The 25,936-nt window shown below is 42.3% G+C and overlaps 1 protein-coding gene across 1 annotated transcript; it reads right to left on the reverse strand.

Annotated features, from left to right (window-relative positions):
• Positions 1 to 2,136: 2,136 nt before the first annotated feature.
• LOC117516337 (G1/S-specific cyclin-D1-like) lies at positions 2,137 to 25,717 on the reverse strand. The gene is made up of 5 exons (XM_034177292.1): positions 25,508 to 25,717; positions 21,859 to 22,074; positions 8,758 to 8,917; positions 4,876 to 5,024; positions 2,137 to 3,814 (listed from the first exon to the last, which is right to left on the reverse strand). The coding sequence occupies exons 1-5, from the start codon at positions 25,715 to 25,717 to the stop codon at positions 3,668 to 3,670; spliced, it is 882 nt and encodes a 293-aa protein (XP_034033183.1). The 3' UTR covers positions 2,137 to 3,667.
• Positions 25,718 to 25,936: the final 219 nt, after the last annotated feature.

Here is a 25,936-nt window from a genome sequence, read left to right on the forward strand (position 1 = left end):
ATAAAAGTGATTCTACTGAACAAATGATGCAGGAAAAACACTTTGGCTATTGGAAGTGTCGTCATTATGTAGTTTGTCCAGCAGAGGGTGCTTGTTTACAATACTGTCAAGCATGGTTTGGACCCCATCACCCCTTGGTCATATTACCTACAGGAGACAGTGGCAAAGTGACCAGCTGCCATTCATTTTCAATAAGAGTGGACGTTTGACAGTGACAAGTGCTGCCAGGTAGGCGGGGCCAAAACAGATAAATCTATTTTATGCAAATACTGAGCAAGTCGATACAGCGACAGCCAATCTGAGTGAAGGCAGTCGTTATTGGTTATATTTCTTTAAAGTTCATGTTTGAACTGTATAACATCAAACAATTATATTTCTTTGTAATATAGATTTGAGTAATCAACCATTTTTTTGTGAATTTGGTAAATGTATCAAATTTTTTACTGTGCCAGCGGTAGTGCCCAAGTGGTTTATGTGCTTGGTTCCACTGCGGAAAGTTCCCAGTTCAATCCCCACCGCTGACACATTTCTCCATTTAATGTGGAGTTGTCAGGAAGGGCATCCGGTGTTAAACTTGTGCCAAATCAACTTCTGATCCACTGTGGATCTGCTGTGGTGACCCCGAGTGGAAACACGGGAGCAGCTGCGGGGACTGACTTTTTAATTTTTTACTCCCCAATAATGGTGCATCCCAACACCCCAAACAATCCATAATGTTGGGACTCCAAGTTTACTTCAGTTCATATTAATTTTTTGTACTGGAGCCAGTTTGTCCAGAACATTTGTCTTGCAGCAGAAATCTGTTTGCACGTCAGTTTATTTACTCGGTTCGTGATCATTTTAAATCTGTACTTTGTGGTAATAAAGAATTTTTCACACAACAAACGTCATCTCCAAAAGCACTTTTATCTGCTGACAGTACAACAAACCTAAGAACTGTGTGTGTGTATGTATATATATATATATATATATATATATACATATATATACACACACACCAAACTTTGACAGCATGTTCACACGTTCTGTTAGAAAACATACAAAATAGCAGCAAACAATTTCTTTGAATGAATTCAAAATATTTACTTCCTTTACTAATGTATCACTTTTAATGTTTGGGAAGTCAGAAACACTGAGGTTTGTAAAAGGTTCATGAACTGATGGTTCTTCTTATATTTGGTTCCCCTAACCCTCATCACCAAAGTTCTCCCTTTGGAGGGGAACTAAAGACAGCTCCACTCTGCTCACATGACGGAGAGCTCACCTTCATGTCTAGTGTTATTCATGTTCACGCAACATCAACAAAAATGGTAAATGGACTGCATTTATATCACGCTTTTCCATCTGTATCAGATGCTTAAAGCACTTTACAATAATGCCTCACATTAACCCTGATGTGAGGGTGCTGGGCATACAAGCTATTCAATACACACTGAGAGCAACTAGGGGATTAAGGACCTTGCCCAAGGGCCCTTAGTGATTTTCTGCTCAGGCTGGGATTTGAATCGAGGATCCTCTGGTCTCAAGTCCAATACTTAACCACTAGACCATCACCTCCCCAAACCTCCATCAACCATGAAAACAGTCTCACTGTGAGAGCAGGAGGCTTGCAGGTTCCTGTACCCGTTAACCCCAACTCTGACAGGTTCCACCAATACAGCCGTTAATGGTCTGTGATGGCGACAAAATATCAGGAATGAAAGACCAAAAAAAAAAAAACACACACACAACGCAAAACTGCTGAAGGATCTGATGAGAACCTCCGAAGAACCACAACGCAAAGTATGAAAACAGCCAAAGTTCAGGAACCATCGCCCCAAACAACACGCCCCCCCCCAACATCGTTCCTACTTCAAACTGCCTCCAGTCATCATCTGTCAAAGTCACAGATATCTGAAGCTTTTGTACAATTATTTCCACAAAAATTCAGCATTACTTCATCATAAAAGATGGAGGAAGTGATCAGAGCGCCACAGCTGCTGCTAGATGATGCGTTCACTGTGCGTCGGTCATTTCAAAGCAACACCGAGTTTCACCTCGTTTCTGCTTAAGAGAGACTTTAGCATGATTTAAGAGGTTTTACTTTTATCATCTGATGGTTAATATCACATTAATCCATATGATTGCTTTGGGTGAAGAAAGTCAGACTCAGACGAGCTGCTGAGCTCCAAAATGACGCATGCACAGTGGAGGCAGGGCGGACCAATTTTTAGGAGCGGACCATTCAGTCTGCGACACTGCAACTTATTTTAACAACAGACAAAAAATTTAATTTCCTTTTCAAACATCTTCAGTGTTAAACTGATAATGACAACAAAAACGTACATGTATAAAACTACAAACATTCCATGTTGACGTTTTCACAGCTTAAAGGATGTTTGTTTTATTCACAACAGATAAAACTACGTGAGGCAGTGACGTTGGAATTAATTGACCTAAAAACCCAAAACATTTACAAAGATTCATTTAGAATTTCAGGCAGTGTGACCTGATTAAAAATGACCCTGTACCAGGCGAACCCCACGGTCTCCCTCCACGTGCAATGACGAACAAACTACCTGGCAACAAACTACCCCATGCTGCGCACACGCCAGTCGCGCACCGTGACACACCCGTCACAAGGTACGTATTACTATGCAGCAATTTAAATAATAAAAAAGGTTTAGGATTAAAGAAATCTTCTCAACCATGAATGCAAACTGGTACCAGATTCCTAGTTGCACTTTAAGTAATTGTTATTTTTCAAGAGGTGATTATTGCTTCCATGTAGTCAATTTTAACTGCATTAAGACAAACAGGTTCCACAGTTATATCAGGATACTCAACGTACTCTTACACCCGACTCATCAACGAGTTTTGTGACACTGTGATCCAAAATGTAATAAATTTATAAAGACGGGGGGAAAAAAAAATTCAAAAGTTTTGAAAAAAGTTTCAGGTTTTCCTCAAACAGCAGGATGTTGCTCATGTTTTCTTATACTGTGAAAAATAAACTTCATATGCTTTGAGTTTCAGATTTCCATTTGGGCAAAAGTCCACTTGGAAATTTTTAAATGATGTTTGGGAGATTAAAAGAAGTGGGCCAATTTGGGATGTAACATTTTAAATTTGTATAAATTTAAATCAGTAGAATGATTCTTGCTCATATTAACGAGTCCGACGGTGAAGATCAGATCACGCCAACGTTACCTTTAGCCTCATTTTAGCAAACACAAAACTGGTTCCACTCTGGTTTCAGAACCTTTTGTTCTGAGCAGTTTGCTTGGAATCCAAAACTTATTTTATCTTAAGAATTTAAAAATAAATGATTCGATTTATGGAAACATGAACTGGTTCAAACTGGTTCACTAGCTGGTAAAGTCATTCAATGGAAACTGAACCAGTTTAAAAACAACATTTCTTATGGAACTATTTTGTGTCCGTTTATTTTCTCACCAAAGCATCAAAACCCGAGACCCAACCGCTAACTGGTCCAACTTTGAAGAACGAGGTGGGCGTTTATTTTATTTTTTTTAAATGAGGCCCGGCTCTTCTAGTCGGTCCTATGGCCTAACGGTCCGGTCCACTCAGTCTGGACTTCCTGTCCGCTGTCCAATCCATTAAACCGGATCACCTTCTAAACTGCTAAAAACAAACTACACGTCAAAGACGCGTTCCAGCTCCTCCGTCACACGCTGATGTCCCGGACATCTGTGGGTGTGGCCGACAGGTCCTGCCCCTCCCCTCTGTCTTTAGTTTCCGTGGTAACAGCGTGCTGTCTAAGGCTGGTTTCCAGCAGCGCCTCGATTTGCTCCTGACATGCTCTGAGACAATCCTGAAGAGGGAGAAGTGCAGTTTGTGTCAGTGCTGGAAGGATCCGACATTTGTCAAATAATAAAACAACATCAAGACAGAAACGACACCATTCTAAAAAAGTTTAGCAACGTTTCTTTGCTGGTCGACTCCTCTCAGGACGAGGACGCGTGGATGAAGGTCGAGTTTGGAATCAAGCTTCAAAGGGTTCCATTTTTGCAAAGGTCACTGGGGTCAAGGAATTTAATTTTCACCCTGACCCAAGCAAACGTGGCTTGAGTGAGCTTAACCAAAGTCAATCAGCAAGGTCACAGTCAGGGTCACGGAGGTCAAAGGTCAGCTTTCTAACAGGCAAGGACTGATGTTTGTCAACAAGACGACCCCGTCCTTCCTGATGAACTAACTCTACCAGATCTGCTATTAACAGTTAGCACCTTCATGTTCGTGGGTATCACTGATTAGTCTGAATAGTTATGTTACTGAGCCACAAACCTTCAGCATGTCTCTCCTCAAACAGTCTGAACTTTTGACTGTTTTGACTGATTAAACTATAAGAATTTAGCCTGTTTGTCCAAAGACGCAACGGTTCCCAGAGTGAAGAAGTCAGCAGGTCAAAGAGCCTTTTCTCATCATGCACCCACCCTGTGGAACAGTCTTCCTGCAACCATGAGGCAGTCGGAGTCCGTGGACATTTTTAAGTCAAGAGTGAAAACCTATTTTTATTCTCTTTATGAACAGCTTTTTTTTTTTTAATCTGTTTTATTCTTTTACTTCTGTTTTTAATTATGTATTTGAAATTTTTATTCCTTTTTAATTAATTTATTTAAATCTTATGTTGAATTGCTCTCTGTAAGGAGTCTTGAAATGGCTTTTGCTGTGATTTGGCGCATTAAAAGCTAATTAAATTAAAATTGAATTTAACTGAACAGGTACCGCAGCAACGATGGATGCTAATGCAGCTGTTTAACAAACCTCGCGGTTGTTGAGATTTTCGATTTCTTCCATCTTACTTCATTTCCTTGAAAACTCAACTTATGGAGAAGAGACTCTGAGACTAGCGGGTGGAGTGACCCGCATACTCACCAGGTCGCTCCTTATGGTCCACGCCAGACGCTCCGTCAGTTCCTGAGACGGCGCCGTATTGCCCGCCATTCTAGTCTGTAAGCCGTCCACCGCTGCCACCACACTGCCTGCAGCAACCATCGACGGCGGGCTGGATACGAACTTCACGTCTGCAGAGACAATCACAGAATTTACTGGAAAATGTGAAATACTTGCTAACAGACTCAGACTCACTCACTCAACCCTTACAGGAAGAATGAAATGCAGTTTCTCCAGGTCTTGGTGTAGTTAACTGGGACAATTTTTTTTAACCTAACCTTCTGTATAAACTTGTGCAAAATAAGCTTTTGCAATGTACAATATGCTCACCCCTGTGGTGCTAGAATATATATATACAGGGCACAGGGTCGGCAGCAGCAGTAGCAGCGTTAGAGTATGAAGAAGGTGACAATGTGCATGTAGTCCAATGTTCAGAGTTTGGTGGTGGATGTTGAACTGTTCAACAGTCTGACAGCATTCGGGTAGAAGCTGTTTTTCAGTCTGGATGTTTTTGCCCGGATGCTGCACAGCCTCCTTCCAGAAGGAAGGGGTGTGAACAGACTGTGTGCAGGGTGGGTGGAGTCTCGGAGGATGCAGGTGGCTTTGTCTCTACATCTGGAGATGTAGATGTCCCCAATGGGTGGTAAGCTGCATCCGATGGTCCTCTGTGCAGACTTCACCACCCGCTGCAGCGCTTTCTTCTCCGCCACCATGCAGCTACCATACCACACAGGGAGGCAGCAGGACAGGACACTCCAATGCACAGCGTGCTAACATCATGCTAACGTGTGAATTTGCACCTGTGTGCCGGTACGACCCACCAGCAAACGGCTGCAAAACGTCGGCAACCATCATGTTAGTCGTGTCACGTGACCCAGCGGGGCTGCCAACAGGTCATGATGAGAACAACTGGAAGCCATGATGCCACCGACCGCAGCATGCAGAGAAGGTGTGGAGGGGGCTGCCCAAGGCCCCCCTTCCTCTGGTGAGGGTCTGAGGGGCCTCCCCCAAGATAATCTATCAATCTATAAAGCAAAAAGCATCTGTGTGTGGCTCCCGTATCTCTGACTGTTTGTCAGATGGGCCTCAGCTTGTGCGTAGCACAATGATGTGGGTCCTTTATTATGAACATTTTGGGGATTAATTTTCAAAACCTTAGAAATGAAGTCATCATCATTATTATTATTATTATTATTATTGACACAAGGTGGAACATTCTCACACTCCAGCTTCGACAAAGACGCTCAACAAAACTCCCACTTTTCTACAGGAATACATACTTCCTATGAGCACTGCACTAGTTTTAGAAAACAGGAGGTTCTAGGAGCAAATCGACGAAATGCAGCAACAAGGATCCATTACTTTGTGATGTTATGGCACCAATAACATCAAAAATATCAACAATGGTGATCTGAACGTTTTCCATGATGTTGGGCTGCAGCACCCCGTGGGGGGTGGGGGGGACACCCCCCCCCAAAGTTTTGAATTATTACATGTAATTTTCTGCAATTAATAAACTAAATGAGAGGTGTTTAAGTCCCATTTTCTTGCTCATTTTAGTGATTAAAACCACATTTTATCATACTGGCAAGATGACAGAACTATAATCCACAGTCTGGGTTAGAATACAGTGTTATTACTATTTCATAGTAATACAGTGTTACTATGAAACCGTACAAGTCATACTGTACTACGATTTCATACTAGTATGATCTTATTACTATGAATAACACCGTAAACAAGGGAGCTTCGTATGATCCCTTGTTTTGTCACTTGGGGGCGCAGCAGCAAGTGGATCTGCATGATGATTTGGCACAACTTTTACAGTGGATGCCCTTCCTGATGGAACGCCGCATTATGTGGAGTTTAAACTAGGACCCTTCCACACTGAAACCAAGTGCACTAAACCACATATTTGCATGAGACTGTTACTGTTCTCCCTCTACATTTATGTAATTTGTGCCTTTATAACAACTGAAAAGTGTCTTAAAATAAACTACAATAAAATTTGGTACAAATAAAGCTGCACCTGCTGTTCATTAAGTCGCCAATATCACTTAGTTCCCAGGAACACTGAGTTGGGGGTCACTTACATTCTTTTTCACGACTATAAATTATTTCTCCGTCCAGTGCCGACGGCAGCATTTCTGGAAACTGACAACTGAAGCGTTGCACAAAACGACGCACAAACGTTTTTCACATCGATATCCGACGTCTATGAGCGTGTTAAATATTTAGCATGTTTTAATTCATATTAATGTTTCATGTCCATGTAACAGAAGAAACCATAAAAATTCAGATTTAGCAGGTTAACGTATCTAGTTTCCATGGAGACAGTCTGAAGTAAATTCAGTCTCTGTCCCAAAGACAGAGTTTGATGTGAGTGAAATAACTTGAATAACATCAACTGATGACAAATTCCACCAAAAACACAATATAAAAAGATCGAAGCCTAACCTGGAGCGTTACTGTTTAAAAACATAAACGTATGATATCAAACAGATGATTAAAAACAAAAAATGTCTCACAGACCGAACGCTCTGCCCCCCCCCCCCCCAAAAAAAAAATCGGTCTGCCTTTTTACATCTGCGCATGCGTCATTTCAGACCACAGCAGCTCATCTGAGACGGAGTCTCTTCATCCAAAGCAATCAAATGGATTAATGGGATTATTAACCATCAGATGATTAAATCATTCTAAAGTCAGTTTTAAGCAGAAATGAGGCGAAAATCCATGAGACTTTGAAATGACCGACGCACAGTGAACGCATCAGCTAGCAGCTCATTTGCGCTCTGATCGCATCCACCGCCTTTGCTGATGAAATAATGCTGAATTTATATGAAAATGATTGTTGTAGAAAAACTTCAGATATCTGTCGCTGAGACAGATGAAGACTGAAATGACGTGAACAGCGGTTAATGACGCATGCGCAGATGCAAAAAGTGGACCGATTTTTAGGGGCGGAATGTTCAGTCTGTGACACCAGGTCGGAGGTTTGGTGAAGTTTAAATCGTCTGACTGCAGCAGAAAGTAAAATCTGTAACAGTGCCTCTGATTGGCTGCTATGTGGACGAGCGGCGGCTCGTCACGTTTATCCTTCAGTCTCCGATCAGGACATCTACAAACCATTTTAAAAATACGATCATCATGAAGTCAGGCCACAGACTAAATTCAACGTGCACCATGAAAACAAAAATAACCTGGAAATGTTCACCTCGGAAGTAATTCCCAGAAACTTCCCGTCACTGCATGAAGACTGTTTATATCATTGTTCTGTTACACATTTGATTAATATTTAATCACAGATAGTTTTTTTTTTTTTATTCCATCTCACCTTCTCAGGGTCCCTCATGTTGTTTTGAGTAAATGCGCACGTGTTGCTTGATCAGTCGACCACTGTGATTCGCTGTGAGGACACACCCACAAAAAAGGTCCAATCAGGACTCTTGTCTCGTGAACGTTTACTAAAATAAACAAAGCACGTGGTTTGTCTACAAACTGTGGTGCGTGGACCTGGAGTTGCCCCCGAGATCATTTTTCTGACCGACGTGAGAAACTGACAAGGATTTAACGTGAGCCAATCAGACGCTGCTACTGCTGCACCAAAAACATCATGTGAACCTGACGCCTGTGAAAAAAAAAAAAATTCTCTCACCGGGAGGAATTAGACACTTTCCATACATTTACTGCAACCCTGAACTTCTCTGGGTATTAAACAGACTTTAACCTGTCAGTTCCCGGTGACAAAGATAACTAGTTAACTAACTGAGCACTAAACAAACTGATTTGTTTTTGTTTTTTTTGGTCACTTACCCAAACAAGCCTCTAATAAATAACAGAACGTAAGCGGCAGTGTGGCAGTACCTGTAGCGCAGAGCACCACGAAGGTCTGCGCGTGCTTCCTGAGGACGGCTCTGTTCTCTCTCCTGATTGGCAGCTGACACAGGAAGTGGTCGATGAAGTCCAGAGGTGTGACGGACGCCAGGTCCCACTTCAGCTTGTTCAGAACGAGCAGCTCCATTTGCTACCATCAAAGACGAGACGAAGAAAGTGACCCAAGCAGCACCCAACACTGACTCGCCTGCTTCAGAAGCCTGTGTCGTAACGCGTGACCACCACGACTCCTGAACACAGTGCGAAGCTACAACCGGTGCGCACAGGCACCAACACGAACCCAGACAGACCAAACCGGGACCAACCAACACCAAACACCACAGCCGGTGTCGCAGACCAAACGGTTCCCCTAAAAATCAGTCCGTCCTGCCCCCCAGCGCGCGTCATTTCGGAGCTCAGCAGCTCGTCTGAGACGGAGCCGCTTCACCCAAAGCGATCAAATGGATTAATGTCGTAAATTTATCAGAAGCTAACTGGTCCACTGACGGCTTTCAAAGTTATCTGAGAAGCTAATCGGATAATGAAAACATGAGCTTCGATCATTAGCGGTTAGCAGAACTGTGCCCACCACTGACCAAATCTACTGACTGACAGTTTTATAATTAAAGCTGGAAAAACAAACCGAAAAGCATCCTGAATTCCTTTGGAGAAAGAAAAATTATGACCAAATATGGGGAAAGTTGCGTTAACGATTCAAGCTAAACATCAGTTTTACCCCTATAATGCCTGACCCCCCCCCCCCCAAAAAAAATGTATGTCCCAAAAATGATACGTACGGCCTGACAGGGTTCAGGAGTCAAGGCTCAGAATCACAGACTGGCCGAGCAGTTCTTCAGCTATAAACTGGGACGTGTGCAAGATGACGTTTTTGGCCCTTTTGGGGTCCCTTAGAATGATTCAAGGGCAATTTTTTAATAGCTAACCTATTGTTCATTTTGCCATAAAAGCACCAAATCTGGCACACAATCTAAATTAACTGTTTATTTTCAGATGTCACTGGTGGTTGGCTCTCACTGCGGTATTGTATCACTTCCTGTTCCGGAGCACAGCTGTGTTTTTCTGTATCTGTTAGCTGTTTAATCTGCGCAGTTAGATTGATCTAGTTAACTAGATAACGATTTGTTTCACAGTGTAATCTTCACGTGCCTTAACTAAAGCACTCCCTCTGCTGAATCACCTCTAAATTATTTACACATTATTCACTTTGTGTGTTTTTAGGAATCAGCTAGCTTAGCGCAGCTACTAGCTCTTAGCTGGTTTAGCATGGCGGCTTCTCCTGTCTCTCCCGCACTTTTCTGCTCTGGGTGTGAAATGTTTAGTTATTCCTCGGCCTCCTTTAGCAGTAACGGTACTTGTAATAAGTGTAGCTTATTCGTAGCTTTGGAGGCCAGGCTGGGCGAATTGGAGACTCGGCTCCGCACCGTGGAAAATTCTACAGCTAGCCAGGCCCCTGTAGTCAGTGCGGACCAAGGTAGCTTAGCCGCCGTTAGTTCCCCTCCAGCAGATCCCAAGCAGCCGTGAAAGCAGGCCGACTGGGTGACTGTGAGGAGGAAGCGTAGCCCTAAACAGAAGCCCTGTGTACACCGCCAACCCGTTCACATTTCGAACCGTTTTTTCCCCACTCGGCGACACACCCACCGAGGAACAAACTCTGGTTATTGGCGACTCTGTTTTGAGAAATGTGAAGTTAGCGACACCAGCAACCATAGTCAATTGTCTTCCGGGGGCCAGAGCAGGCGACATCGAAGGAAATTTGAAACTGCTGGCTAAGGCTAAGCGTAAATTTGGTAAGATTGTAATTCACGTCGGCAGTAATGACACCCGGTTACGCCAATCGGAGGTCACTAAAATTAACATTGAATCGGTGTGTAACTTTGCAAAAGTAGTTTTCTCTGGGCCCCTCCCCAATCGGACCGGGAGTGACATGTTTAGCCGCATGTTCTCCTTGAATTGCTGGCTGTCTGAGTGGTGTCCAAAAAATGAGGTGGGCTTCATAGATAATTGGCAAAGCTTCTGGGGAAAACCTGGTCTTGTTAGGAGAGACGGCATCCATCCCACTTTGGATGGAGTGGCTCTCATTTCTAGAAATCTGGCCAATTTTATTAAATCTTCCAAACCGTGACTATCCAGGGTTGGAACCAGGAAGCAGAGTTGTAGTCTTACACACCTCTCTGCAGCTTCTCTCCCCCTGCCATCCCCTCATTACCCCATCCCCGTAGAGACGGTGCCTGCTCCCAGACCACCAATAACCAGCAAAAATCTATTTAAGCATAAAAATTCAAAAAGAAAAAATAATATAGCACCTTCAATTGCACCACAGACTAAAACAGTTAAATGTGGTCTATTAAACATTAGGTCTCTCTCTTCTAAGTCCCTGTTGGTAAATGATATAATAATTGATCAACGTATTGATTTATTCTGCCTAACAGAAACCTGGTTACAGCAGGATGAATATGTTAGTTTAAATGAGTCAACACCCCCGAGTCACACTAACTGTCAGAATGCTCGTAGCACGGGCCGGGGCGGTGGATTAGCAGCAATCTTCCACTCCAGCTTATTAATTAATCAAAAACCCAGACAGAGCTTTAATTCATTTGAAAGCTTGTCTCTTAGTCTTGTCCATCCAAATTGGAAGTCCCAAAAACCAGTTTTATTTGTTATTATCTATCGTCCACCTGGTCGTTACTGTGAGTTTCTCTGTGAATTTTCAGACCTTTTGTCTGACTTAGTGCTTAGCTCAGATAAGATAATTATAGTGGGTGATTTTAACATCCACATAGATGCTGAGAATGACAGCCTCAACACTGCATTTAATCTATTATTAGACTCTATTGGCTTTGCTCAAAAAGTAAATGAGTCCACCCACCACTTTAATCATATTTTAGATCTTGTTCTGACTTATGGTATGGAAATAGAAGACTTAACAGTATTCCCTGAAAACTCCCTTCTGTCTGATCATTTTTTAATAACATTTACATTTACTCTGATGGACTACCCTGCAGTGGGGAATAAGTTTCATTACACTAGAAGTCTTTCAGAAAGTGCTGTAACTAGGTTTAAGGATATGATTCCTTCTTTATGTTCTCTAATGTCATATACCAACACAGAGCAGAGTAGCTACCTAAACTCTGTAAGGGAGTTACAGTATCTCGTCAATAGTTTTACATCCTCATTGAAGACAACTTTGGATGCTGTAGCTCCTCTGAAAAAGAGAGCTTTAAATCAGAAGTGTCTGACTCCGTGGTATAACTCACAAACTCGTAGCTTAAAGCAGATAACCCGTAAGTTGGAGAGGAAATGGCGTCTCACTAATTTAGAAGATCTTCACTTAGCCTGGAAAAAGAGTTTGTTGCTCTATAAAAAAGCCCTCCGTAAAGCTAGGACATCTTTCTACTCATCACTAATTGAAGAAAATAAGAACAACCCCAGGTTTCTTTTCAGCACTGTAGCCAGGCTGACAAAGAGTCAGAGCTCTATTGAGCTGAGTATTCCATTAACTTTAACTAGTAATGACTTCATGACTTTCTTTGCTAACAAAATTTTGACTATTAGAGAAAAAATTACTCATAACCATCCCAAAGATGTATCGTTATCTTTGGCTGCTTTCAGTGATGCCGGTATTTGGTTAGACTCTTTCTCTCCGATTGTTCTGTCTGAGTTATTTTCATTAGTTACTTCATCCAAACCATCAACATGTTTATCAGACCCCATTCCTGCCAGGCTGCTCAAGGAAGTCCTACCATTATTTAATGCTTCAATCTTAAATATGATCAATCTATCTTTGTTAGTTGGTTATGTACCACAGGCCTTTAAGGTGGCAGTAATTAAACCATTACTTAAAAAGCCATCACTTGACCCAGCTATCTTAGCTAATTATAGGCCAATCTCCAACCTTCCTTTTCTCTCAAAGATTCTTGAGAGGGTAGTTGTAAAACAGCTAACTGATCACCTGCAGAGGAATGGTCTATTTGAAGAGTTTCAGTCAGGTTTTAGAATTCATCATAGTACAGAAACAGCATTAGTGAAGGTTACAAATGATCTTCTTATGGCTTCGGACAGTGGACTTATCTCTGTGCTTGTTCTGTTGGACCTCAGTGCTGCTTTTGATACTGTTGACCATAAAATTTTATTACAGAGATTAGAGCATGTCATAGGTATTAAAGGCACTGCGCTGCGGTGGTTTGAATCATATTTGTCTAATAGATTACAGTTTGTTCATGTAAATGGGGAATCTTCTTCACAGACTAAAGTTAACTATGGAGTTCCACAAGGTTCTGTGCTAGGACCAATTTTATTCACTTTATACATGCTTCCTTTAGGCAGTATTATTAGACGGTATTGCTTAAATTTTCATTGTTACGCAGATGATACCCAGCTTTATCTATCCATGAAGCCAGAGGATACACACCAATTAGCTAAACTGCAGGATTGTCTTACAGACATAAAGACATGGATGACCTCTAATTTCCTGCTTTTAAACTCAGATAAAACTGAAGTTATTGTACTTGGCCCCACAAATCTTAGAAGCATGGTGTCTAACCAGATCGTTACTCTGGATGGCATTTCCCTGATCTCTAGTAATACTGTGAGAAATCTTGGAGTCATTTTTGATCAGGATATGTCATTCAAAGCGCATATTAAACAAATATGTAGGACTGCCTTTTGCATTTACGCAATATCTCTAAAATCAGAAAGGTCTTGTCTCAGAGTGATGCTGAAAAACTAATTCATGCATTTATTTCCTCTAGGCTGGACTACTGTAATTCATTATTATCAGGTTGTCCTAAAAGTTCCCTAAAAAGCCTTCAGTTGGTTCAGAATGCTGCAGCTAGAGTACTGACGGGGACTAGCAGGAGAGAGCATATCTCACCCGTGTTGGCCTCTCTTCATTGGCTTCCTGTTAATTCTAGAATAGAATTTAAAATTCTTCTTCTTACTTATAAGGTTTTGAATAATCAGGTCCCATCTTATCTTAGGGACCTCGTAGTACCATATTACCCCATTAGAGCGCTTCGCTCTCAGACTGCGGGCTTACTTGTAGTTCCTAGGGTTTGTAAGAGTAGAATGGGAGGCAGAGCCTTCAGCTTTCAGGCTCCTCTCCTGTGGAACCAGCTCCCAATTCAGATCAGGGAGACAGATACCCTCTCTACTTTTAAGATTAGGCTTAAAACTTTCCTTTTCGCTAAGGCTTATAGTTAGGGCTGGATCGGGTGACCCTGGACCATCCCTTGGTTATGTTGCTTTAGACGTAGACTGTGGGGGGGTTCCCATGATGCACTGTTTCTTTCTCTTTTTGCTCCGTATGCATCACTCTGCATTTAATCATTAGTGATCGATCTCTGCCCCCCTTCTCGGCATGTCTTATTCCTGGTTCTTTCCCTCAGCCCCAACCAGTCTCAGCAGAAGACTGCCCCTCCCTGAGCCTGGTTCTGCTGGAGGTTTCTTCCTGTTAAAAGGGAGTTTTTCCTTCCCACTGTGGCCAAGTGCTTGCTCATAGGGGGTCGTTTTGACCGTTGGGGTTTTTCATAATTATTGTATGGCCTTGCCTTACAATATGGAGCGCCTTGGGGCAACTGTTTGTTGTGATTTGGCGCTATATAAGAAAAAAGTTGACTGATTGATAATGCCATATACCAACACAGCGCAGAGTAGCTACCTAAACTCTGTGAGTGAGATAGATTATCTCGTCAATAGTTTTACATCCTCATTCAGGACAACTTTGGATGCTGTAGCTCCTCTGAAAAAGAGAGCCTTAAATCAGAAGTGCCTGACTCCGTGGTATAACCCACAAACTTGCAGCTTAAAGCAGATAACCCGTAAGTTGGAGAGAAAATGGCGTCTCACTAATTTAGATCTTCACTTAGCCTGGAAAAAGAGTCTGTTGCTCTATAAAAAAAAAACCCTCCGTAAAGCTAGGACATCTTACTATCAATCAATCAATCAATTTTTTTATATAGCGCCAAATCACAACAAACAGTTGCCCCAAGGCGCTTTATATTGTAAGGCAAGGCCATACAATAATTATGTAAAACCCCAACGGTCAAAACGACCCCCTGTGAGCAAGCACTTGGCTACAGTGGGAAGGAAAAACTCCCTTTTAACAGGAAGAAACCTCCAGCAGAACCAGGCTCAGGGAGGGGCAGTCTTCTGCTGGGACTGGTTGGGGCTGAGGGAGAGAACCGGGGAAAAAGACATGCTGTGGAGGGGAGCAGAGATCGATCACTAATGATTAAATGCAGAGTGGTGCATACAGAGCAAAAAGAGAAAGAAACAGTGCATCATGGGAACCCCCCAGCAGTCTACGTCTATAGCAGCATAACTAAGGGATGGTTCAGGGTCACCTGATCCAGCCCTAACTATAAGCTTTAGCAAAAAGGAAAGTTTTAAGCCTAATCTTAAAAGTAGAGAGGGTGTCTGTCTCCCTGATCTGAATTGGGAGCTGGTTCCACAGGAGAGGAGCCTGAAAGCTGAAGGCTCTGCCTCCCATTCTGCTCTTACAAACCCTAGGAACTACAAGTAAGCCTGCAGTCTGAGAGCGAAGCGCTCTATTGGGGTGATATGGTACTACGAGGTCCCTAAGATAAGATGGGACCTGATTATTCAAAACCTTATAAGTAAGAAGAAGAATTTTAAATTCTATTCTAGAATTAACAGGAAGCCAATGAAGAGAGGCCAATATGGGTGAGATATGCTCTCTCCTTCTAGTCCCCGTCAGTACTCTAGCCGCAGCATTTTGAGTTAACTGAAGGCTTTTTAGGGAACTTTTAGGACAACCTGATAATAATGAATTACAATAGTCCAGCCTAGAGGAAATAAATGCATTAATTAGTTTTTCAGCATCACTCTGAGACAAGACCTTTCTGATTTTAAAGATATTGCGTAAATGCAAAAAAGCAGTCCTACATATTTGTTTAATATGCGCTTTGAATGACATATCCTGATCAAAAATGACTCCAAGATTTCTCACAGTATTACTAGAGGTCAGGGTAATGCCATCCAGAGTAAGGATCTGGTTAGACACCATGTTTCTAAGATTTGTGGGGCCAAGTACAATAACTTCAGTTTTATCTGAGTTTAAAAGCAGGAAATTAGAGGTCATCCATGTCTTTATGTCTGTAAGACAATCCTGCAGTTTAGCTAATTGGTGTGTGTCCTCTGGCTTCATGGATAGATAAAGCTGGGTATCATCTGCGTAACAATGAAAATTTAAGCAATACCGTCTAATAATACTGCCTAAGGGAAGCATGTATAAAGTGAATAAAATTGGTCCTAGCACAGAACCTTGTGGAACTCCATAATTAAGTTTAGTCTGTGAAGAAGACTCCCCATTTACATGAACAAATTGTAATCTATTAGACAAATATGATTCAAACCACCGCAGCGCAGTGCCTTTAATACCTATGGCATGCTCTAATCTCTGTAATAAAATTTTATGGTCAACAGTATCAAAAGCAGCACTGAGGTCTAACAGAACAAGCACAGAGATGAGTCCACTGTCCGAGGCCATAAGAAGATCATTTGTAACCTTCACTAATGCTGTTTCTGTACTATGATGAATTCTAAAACCTGACTGAAACTCTTCAAATAGACCATTCCTCTGCAGATGATCAGTTAGCTGTTTTACAACTACCCTTTCAAGAATTTTTGAGAGAAAAGGAAGGTTGGAGATTGGCCTATAATTAGCTAAGATAGCTGGGTCAAGTGATGGCTTTTTAAGTAATGGTTTAATTACTGCCACCTTAAAAGCCTGTGGTACATAGCCAACTAACAAAGATAGATTGATCATATTTAAGATCGAAGCATTAAATAATGGTAGGGCTTCCTTGAGCAGCCTGGTAGGAATGGGGTCTAATAAACATGTTGATGGTTTGGATGAAGTAACTAATGAAAATAACTCAGAACAATCGGAGAGAAAGAGTCTAACCAAATACCGGCATCACTGAAAGCAGCCAAAGATAATGATACGTCTTTGGGATGGTTATGAGTAATTTTTTCTCTAATAGTTAAAATTTTGTTAGCAAAGAAAGTCGAAGTCATTACTAGTTAAAGTTAATGGAATACTCAGCTCAATAGAGCTCTGACTCTTGTCAGCCTGGCTACAGTGCTGAAAAGAAACCTGGGGTTCTTATTTTCTTCAATTAGTGATGAGTAGAAAGATGTCCTAGCTTTACGGAGGGCTTTTTTATAGAGCAACAGACTCTTTTTCCAGGCTAAGTGAAGATCTTCTAAATTAGTGAGACGCCATTTCCTCTCCAACTTACGGGTTATCTGCTTTAAGCTACGAGTTTGTGAGTTATACCACGGAGTCAGACACTTCTGATTTAAAGCTCTCTTTTTCAGAGGAGCTACAGCATCCAAAGTTGTCTTCAATGAGGATGTAAAACTATTGACGAGATACTCTATCTCCCTTACAGAGTTTAGGTAGCTACTCTGCACTGTGTTGGTATATGGCATTAGAGAACATAAAGAAGGAATCATATCCTTAAACCTAGTTACAGCGCTTTCTGAAAGACTTCTAGTGTAATGAAACTTATTCCCCACTGCTGGGTAGTCCATCAGAGTAAATGTAAATGTTATTAAGAAATGATCAGACAGAAGGGAGTTTTCAGGGAATACTGTTAAGTCTTCTATTTCCATACCATAAGTCAGAACAAGATCTAAGATATGATTAAAGTGGTGGGTGGACTCATTTACTTTTTGAGCAAAGCCAATAGAGTCTAATAATAGATTAAATGCAGTGTTGAGGCTGTCATTCTCAGCATCTGTGTGGATGTTAAAATCGCCCACTATAATTATCTTATCTGAGCTAAGCACTAAGTCAGACAAAAAGTCTGAAAATTCATAGAGAAACTCACAGTAACGACCAGGTGGACGATAGATAATAACAAATAAAACTGGTTTTTGGGACTTCCAATTTGGAAGGACAAGACTAAGAGACAAGCTTTCAAATGAATTAAAGCTCTGTCTGGGTTTTTGATTAATTAATAAGCTGGAATGGAAGATTGCTGCTAATCCTCCGCCCCGGCCCGTGCTACGAGCATTCTGGCAGTTAGTGTGACTCGGGGGTGTTGACTCATTTAAACTAACATATTCATCCTGCTGTAACCAGGTTTCTGTTAGGCAGAATAAATCAATATGTTGATCAATTATTATATCATTTACCAACAGGGACTTAGAAGAGAGAGACCTAATGTTTAATAGACCACATTTAACTGTTTTAGTCTGTGGTGCAGTTGAAGGTGCTATATTATTTTTTCTTTTTGAATTTTTATGCTTAAATAGATTTTTGCTGGTTATTGGTAGTCTGGGAGCAGGCACCGTCTCTACGGGGATGGGGTAATGAGGGGATGAGAGGGGAGAGAAGCTGCAGAGAGGTGTGTAAGACTACAACTCTGCTTCCTGGTCCCAACCCTGGATAGTCACGGTTTGGAGGATTTAAGAAAATTGGCCAGATTTCTAGAAATGAGAGCTGCTCCATCCAAAGTGGGATGGATGCCGTCTCTCCTAACAAGACCAGGTTTTCCCCAGAAGCTTTGCCAATTATCTATGAAGCCCACCTCATTTTTTGGACACCACTCAGACAGCCAGCAATTCAAGGAGAACATGCGGCTAAACATGTCACTCCCGGTCTGATTAGGGAGGGGCCCAGAGAAAACTACAGAGTCCGACATTGTTTTTGCAAAGTTACACACCGATTTAATGTTAATTTTAGTGACCTCCGATTGGCGTAACCGGGTGTCATTACTGCCGACGTGAATTACAATCTTACCAAATTTACGCTTAGCCTTAGCCAGCAGTTTCAAATTTCCTTCAATGTCGCCTGCTCTGGCCCCCGGAAGACAATTGACTATGGTTGCTGGTGTCGCTAACTTCACATTTCTCAAAACAGAGTCGCCAATAACCAGAGTTTGATCCTCGGCGGGTGTGTCGTCGAGTGGGGAAAAACGGTTAGAGATGTGAACAGGTTGGCGGTGTACACGGGGCTTCTGTTTAGGGCTACGCTTCCTCCTCACAGTCACCCAGTCGGCCTGCTTTCCCGGCTGCTCGGGATCTGCCAGGGGGTAACTAACGGCGGCTAAGCTACCTTGGTCCGCACCGACTACAGGGGCCTGGCTAGCTGTAGAATTTTCCACGGTGCGGAGCCGAGTCTCCAATTCGCCCAGCCTGGCCTCCAAAGCTACGAATAAGCTACACTTATTACAAGTACCGTTACTGCTAAAGGAGGCCGAGGAATAACTAAACATTTCACACCCAGAGCAGAAAAGTGCGGGAGAGACGGGAGAAGCCGCCATGCTAAATCGGCTAAGAGCTAGTAGCTACGCTAAGCTAGCGGATTCCTAAAAACACGCAAAGTGAATAATGTGTAAATAATTTAGAGGTGATTCAGCAGAAGGAGTGCTTTAGTTAAGGCACGTAAAGATTACACTGGGAAACAAATCGTAATCTAGATAACTAGATCAATCTAACTGCGCAGATTAAACAGCTAACAGATACAGAAAAACACCGCTGTGCTCCGGAACAGGAAGTGATACAATACCGCAGTGAGAGCCAACCACCAGTAGAGGCAAGCCGATTTCACTACTCATCACTAATTGAAGAAAATAAGAACAACCCCAGGTTTCTTTTCAGCACTGTAGCCAGGCTGACAAAGAGTCAGAGCTCTATTGAGCCGAGTATTCCTTTAACTTTAACTAGTAATGACTTCATGACTTTCTTTGCTAATAAAATTTTAACTATTAGAGAAAAAATTACTCATAGCCATCCCAAAGACGTATCGTTATCTTTGGCTGATTTCAGTGATGCCGGTATTTGGTTAGACATGGATGACCTCTAATTTCCTGCTTTTAAACTCAGATAAAACTGAAGTTATTGTACTTGGCCCCACAAATCTTAGAAACATGGTGTCTAACCAGATCCTTACTCTGGATGGCATTACCCTGACCTCTAGTAATACTGTGAGAAATCTTGGAGTCATTTTTGATCAGGATATGTCATTCAAAGCGCATATTAAACAAATATGTAGGACTGCTTTTTTGCATTTACGCAATATCTCTAAAATTAGAAAGGTCTTGTCTCAGAGTGATGCTGAAAAACTAATTCATGCATTTATTTCCTCTAGGCTGGACTATTGTAATTCATTATTATCAGGTTGTCCTAAAAGTTCCCTAAAAAGCCTTCAGTTAATTCAAAATGCTGCAGCTAGAGTGCTAACAGGGACTAGAAGGAGAGAGCATATCTCACCCATATTGGCCTCTCTTCATTGGCTTCCTGTTAATTCTAGAATAGAATTTAAAATTCTTCTTCTTACTTATAAGGTTTTGAATAATCAGGTCCCTTCTTATCTTAGGGACCTCATAGTACCATATCACCCCAATAGAGCGCTTCGCTCTCAGACTGCAGGCTTACTTGTAGTTCCTAGGGTTTGTAAGAGTAGAATGGGAGGCAGAGCCTTCAGCTTTCAGGCTCCTCTCCTGTGGAACCAGCTCCCAATTCGGATCAGGGAGACAGACACCCTCTCTACTTTTAAGATTAGGCTTAAAACTTTCCTTTAGTTTTCCTTTCCTTTAGTTAGGGCTGGATCAGGTGACCCTGAACCATCCCTTAGTTATGCTGCTATAGACGTAGACTGCTGGGGGGTTCCCATGATGCACTGAGTGTTTCTTTCTCTTTTTGCTCTGTATGCACCACTCTGCATTTAATCATTAGTGATTGATCTCTGCTCCCCTCCACAGCATGTCTTTTTCCTGGTTCTCTCCCTCAGCCCCAACCAGTCCCAGCAGAAGACTGACCCTCCCTGAGCCTGGTTCTGCTGGAGGTTTCTTCCTGTTAAAAGGGAGTTTTTCCTTCCCACTGTAGCCAAGTGCTTGCTCACAGGGGGTCGTTTTGACCGTTGGGGTTTTTCCGTAATTATTGTATGGCTTTGCCTTACAATATAAAGCACCTTGGGGCAACTGTTTGTTGTGATTTGGCGTTATATAAATAAAATGGATTTGATTTGATTAGATGTCGAGGCCTCCTGAAGGTGACCTCTAATGACCTACAGGGGTCAATGAAGAATTACAGTTGCTCCAATTTTGGTAATAAAGTGGTGCACATTATTGGTTGAGCTAATAGGATTAATGAATGGAATAGTTTTGACTGTGTTGTTCAATCTCCAGACTAAAGGTCAAACAAGGTCAACATCCATTGGATTCTATGGCATGCAACATATGTCACATGATACCTGACCATGACACATGGTGCAAACTATTCCCTTTTTAAACCTTATTAACTCAACCAACAATCTGCATCACTTTTTACCAACATTACAGCAACTTTAACTTTTGACCCCTGTACAAACTGAAAATGACCTTTGTCACCATTCTTGCTGTTTTTACCCCATAACTCCAGAACATTCAGTCACAAACAGTCCAAACTACATGATCAGACAAATAATGTGGATAGTTTTCAATATAATAGGAGCATTTTTAAATTTTGACCCCTGTGTAATTCTTCATTGACCCCTGTAGGTCAATAGAGGTCACCTCTAGGAGGCCTAAACATTAATTTAGTATATCTGTGCCAAATTTGGTGTTTATGGCAAAATGAACAGTTGTTATGGAAATTGTAGCTGAGATGCAACACTATCGCTTGTTGACAGCCTCCAAAGAACCTTCATGCAAACTTTGAGAAACTTAAACAGTTTTTATACATTAAGTCCAACAGTGTGGAAAAAAGGGCTTTGGTCCACCTTAGTGATCCAACCAGAACATCCAAGTTACCCCAACAGCTGGGTGGTCTGGACTTAGCTGGTTAAAAACTGAACCAAAGCACAGGAGCTCAGAACTTGGACAGCCCCATTTTTAATCACTGGATAAATTGTGGTGTCCACGCGGGGACATGGACAACGCTGCAGGGTTCGATTCTTCTTTCTGCTGCTGTCAAACACGAATAAATCACACTTCTTTTTTCCCGCCAACAAAAACAGTTTTAAAAACTGCAACATTTTAGCACCAAACAAAAAGGCGGAACAGGAACTGGTTCTTCTCGTGTCTGTAACCTGGACGGTCCAGGTTCTCGGTGGTGGCGTACCAGCAGTTTGGCAGCGGTGATGGAGTTGTCTGTGTAGATGCAGAGCTTCCCAGCTGTGAGTGGGATGGTGTCCCTCAGTTTAGATGCCAGGAACATGCAGGCAGCTCCTAGTAACTGCAGCTGGGACTTCTTGGTGGGTTCCACAGACAGGAATCGATCCATGTAGTTAACGGCCAGAGGAAACACCTCCATCTCACACTTCTGCTCCTCGCAGACCTACACGGACAAAACCCACCCATCAGAGTTTTACAAAAAACTAGCTTCCTGGTCTGGGCCCCCATGTGGACCTGGCTCAGGTTTTATGCATGATGTCCTTCCTGATGCCACCCCAGATGTTTGTGGAGAATCAACCTGGTGGGCTTTGAACCAACGACAGTGTGATAACCGCTAACAGGCCACCTACCTGCTGCAGCCAGGTGACATGTGGGCATACACTCTGCCTTTTCTGGTTCCTGGGCTTTTCGCTGAGGATCCTGCTCCTTGCTGTCGTACTATCTGAGCTGATGCTTACTCACATTTTAAGTAGAACGCCTGATCTACTCCATCCTGAGTTCCTTTCAAAAAGTCATTCCAGTGGCATCCAAGGATCTGCCAAAGAAACCCAGTACCAAAGACATCCAGTCGTCCCCTCCAGCCACTGACTGGAGTCCAAGTCTCACAAACACACCAGACAGGAAGCACCATGACCCCGAGCTACAGAACCCAAATAAACACCAGAACCAGCAATAAATGCTGCAACTGTCTGAGTAATGACCGACTTCCTCAGACGCCAAAGTTCATGCTGGAGTCTGAGAACACAAACAGGTTCAGCTCCAGGCAAACAGAAATATTTTAGGACAATTCATAATATCACAAATGAGACCTGTCCAGGCTCCGTGGTCCATCGCTACGTATCCCCGGATACCCGAGCCTAAAGTAGCTCCGGCTGGGTGGACTGAGACTATGCTGACTTAGAGTCTGGTCCAAGGACAGAGATGTTAAGCAGCATGAAGGGACATTGAACCTAGCGCTACATAGCATTAGCCTAGCGCGTGTTCCCATGGAGCTACCTGCTCAGTGAGCGCTATGTCATTTTGATGATAAAATGACTACGATGTGCCGTTAGAGATTAACAAAGATGTCAAACTGAAATAATAAGTTCCTCCACAGCGACGCTAAAGCTGTAATATTCTCATTTGAAGTATTCCAAAGCTAGTTTTCTGTAAAGTTTCTGTGTAGACTCAGTTGTCCAGGTGGTTTCCATAGTAGAGAAGCTTGAATCTTCGACTGGACTGGGTTGCTTGACGTGAGGACATTTCGCTTCAAATCACAGAAGCTTCCTCAGCTAAAATTCTTGCTCTGGTAGTCTGACTTCTGTCTTGCCTCTTGTAGAGAAGAATAAACCAGAAGCCAACAAAAGCTGGAGTTTTTTTAAGATAACCAGACCCCACCTACCGAGAGGCTGACTGCTATAGGCTAGTGACTAAACAATAGCTCTAATTAGCACCTATTGTGCTGTAGTTAGCACTCTAGTAATGATGGGACGGAAGCCTCCACCGATGGCTCCCTTGACGACTCTCTCCTGATGATGTGAATGACTCATTACCATGAACAAAAGACTGAAACTGCTTTGACCCGAGTACCACATTGTAAACAGGGGATTTGAAGCGAAACATCCTCACGTCAAGCAACCCAGTCCAGTCGAAGATTCAAGCTTCTCTACTAAAGTTTTCTGTAAAGTGCCTGCATACGTGAACATCGCATATATAGACTCAGTCAACTAATCATCTGCTGAGGTTAGCTTACCTTAGCCAATTTAATATGGGTAGTAATACGGTGGTAAACTACTAACATACAGACCAGGGTTCGATTCCAGAGGTGTCCATCTGCTTACTGGTGACCTTGGAGGAGACACTTCATCTGCACTGTCTCTGTCCACCCGGCTGTAAACGGGTACCAACCTCAGAGTGGGGACGTAACCAGCAATGGGTTGGCATCCTGTTAACGAGTCTTAGATCCCTCACCAAACCCAACCTGTAGGGCATCTAAAGCTGCGTTCACACCGAGCGAGACACGAGCGACAGGTTGCCATGTAATTCCTATGGAAGGAGGCGTTGTGGCACCAAGCCACACAACGCGACGCAATGGACACGAATGAAGCGACGCGAGTGAAGCAATTTTGAGTGACTGGCGCGTTTGTGGCACAATATCGCGTCGCGTTGCCCTCCTCCCCAAGTTGAAAAATCTGAACTTTTTCGTCTTGCCGTGCTGCGATGACCAATCAGGGACTGGATATGTAGTGACGTGGAGATATCTGGAGTGTGACTGAGTTGGATGTGAACATGTCCTGTCTCTGGGAGCCAGCCTGTATGTTCCCTTTGTCCTTTATTTCCCAATTATTAGAGTTTTTGGGGGGAGAGTGAGCAGCAGCCCCACAGCAGTTTTTTGGGGGGTTTTTTACGTGCGCACCCGAGCGAATCGTCCATGAAGATTATTTTATTTATTAACTACACAGATGTATAATAAAACAAATGGTGACTGGTTTATAAACACAATTATGACAGTTTAATAACAAAATTTTAAATTATACTCTTTTTTTCATTATTGCTTACATGAAATTATGATCATTTTCAGTCAACTGATTTATTAAATCATAAAAAAGTATACTATCAGAATCAGTTTTCTGACTAACTTGGTGAAAAAATATACCACAAAATACTCAGAGTTTAAAGCCACATTAAGTGCCCATTTAAACATGCACACGTCCTTATTGATTAAAACGACAAAGATCAAAATGATCTTTCCTGAGGTAAGAAAGTTTTCTGTGAGATTAAAACTTTTAAAAATCCGACAGTTTAGAACTCTTCAAGAACCTTCTCCAGTAACACAAAGAGAAACGTGGTCACGAACTGGAATCACAATACAAACATTTAAATCTTCTCGACACAGCTCACATATCTTTTAACTACACAGTAATTCTATTTTTTGCACATTTTCTTAACTGTTTACGAGTTAATCTGAGGAGTTAAACGAACACACGGAGACGTTTATTCTACAGGAACCTTCACCAAAGCTGCTTTTCTAACTTGACAAACTTAAAACTCGCATTTTCACCCCATTTCTTTACTGAAAACTCAAATTTCCACCTTAAAAACTGCACGGCAGTTTGGAGAATGCATTCATTTAATTTTTCCAACATTTTTAAAAAACTACAGAATCTCATACGTTGTCGTATTTTCGTAAAATTTATTAATTATGTGACTTGCCGACGAAACTTAAAAGTCTCTTAATAGTTCTTCGATTCGTCGACAATTATTATTCGATGTTGCTAGACGTTTTAAAGAAAAACCTGACTTTTAAAGACATCAGGTGAACTACTTTTAGCTGCTGCCGTCAGCACGTGAACTCATGTAGCAGCGCTAGCAAAGAGCACGCTCCATTTTCACTTTAAACACACACAAAAAACCACTAAAATAGAGATTAACACCACGAAATCACCCAGCCGAATTAATCAACAGCTGGAACCGATTCAGAAAACAACCTTACAACTTTTATTATGAATGCAAACTTAGAAAAAGAACGCAGATACGCTTAAACGCAGAAATTCTAAACGTGATTTTGTTTCCCGATTAAAACGCAAAATCACTTGAAATGACTCGTTTTATTTCACCTCCAACATCCACGTCGAGACGATTTTTCTCATGCAGGGGGTGATTTCTCTCTGCACACATTTGAAGTAGTTGGCAGCCGGCAGGTACTTGTCCTCAGTCCGAAGCAGAGCGCGCAGGACCCGGTCAGTCAGCAGGTTGGAGTCCCGGGAGGCCCTCTGGAGGCCGGCTGGAGGCCCCGCCGCCTCCCGGCACGCCAGCTGCGGCTCCATTCACACCGAAAAACTCCTTCACTGCTGCCGTCCGCGTCACCTTTAACTTCCGTCGAGATAAAACTTACAGGTTTTTACTGCTCCATGCTCAGATTACTGATTTTATTTATTTTAGAAATTACAGCTGATTTCCCGTTTGGCGCACTGATGGCACTGAATGACCTTTTTTTTTGTTGTTGGACTTTTAATTCATTACGAGTATTTTTAGTTTCTAAACAA

Source organism: Thalassophryne amazonica, chromosome 8, assembly GCF_902500255.1.
Source record: "Thalassophryne amazonica chromosome 8, fThaAma1.1, whole genome shotgun sequence".
NCBI lineage: Eukaryota > Metazoa > Chordata > Actinopteri > Batrachoidiformes > Batrachoididae > Thalassophryne > Thalassophryne amazonica.

What these genes read in the sequence shown, in the direction of transcription:
- LOC117516337 (XM_034177292.1), bottom strand. Translation starts at nt 25,717, where the DNA reads ATGGAGCCGCAGCTGGCGTGCCGGGAGGCGGCGGGGCCTCCAGCCGGC. An exon ending in CGTGGTGCTCTGCGCTACAG is followed by an intron (nt 5,025 to 8,757) that starts GTACTGCCACAC and finishes TTGTCTCTGCAG; the next exon opens with ACGTGAAGTTCGTATCCAGC. An exon ending in GGACCATAAGGAGCGACCTG is followed by an intron (nt 3,815 to 4,875) that starts GTGAGTATGCGG and finishes CTCCCTCTTCAG; the next exon opens with GATTGTCTCAGAGCATGTCA.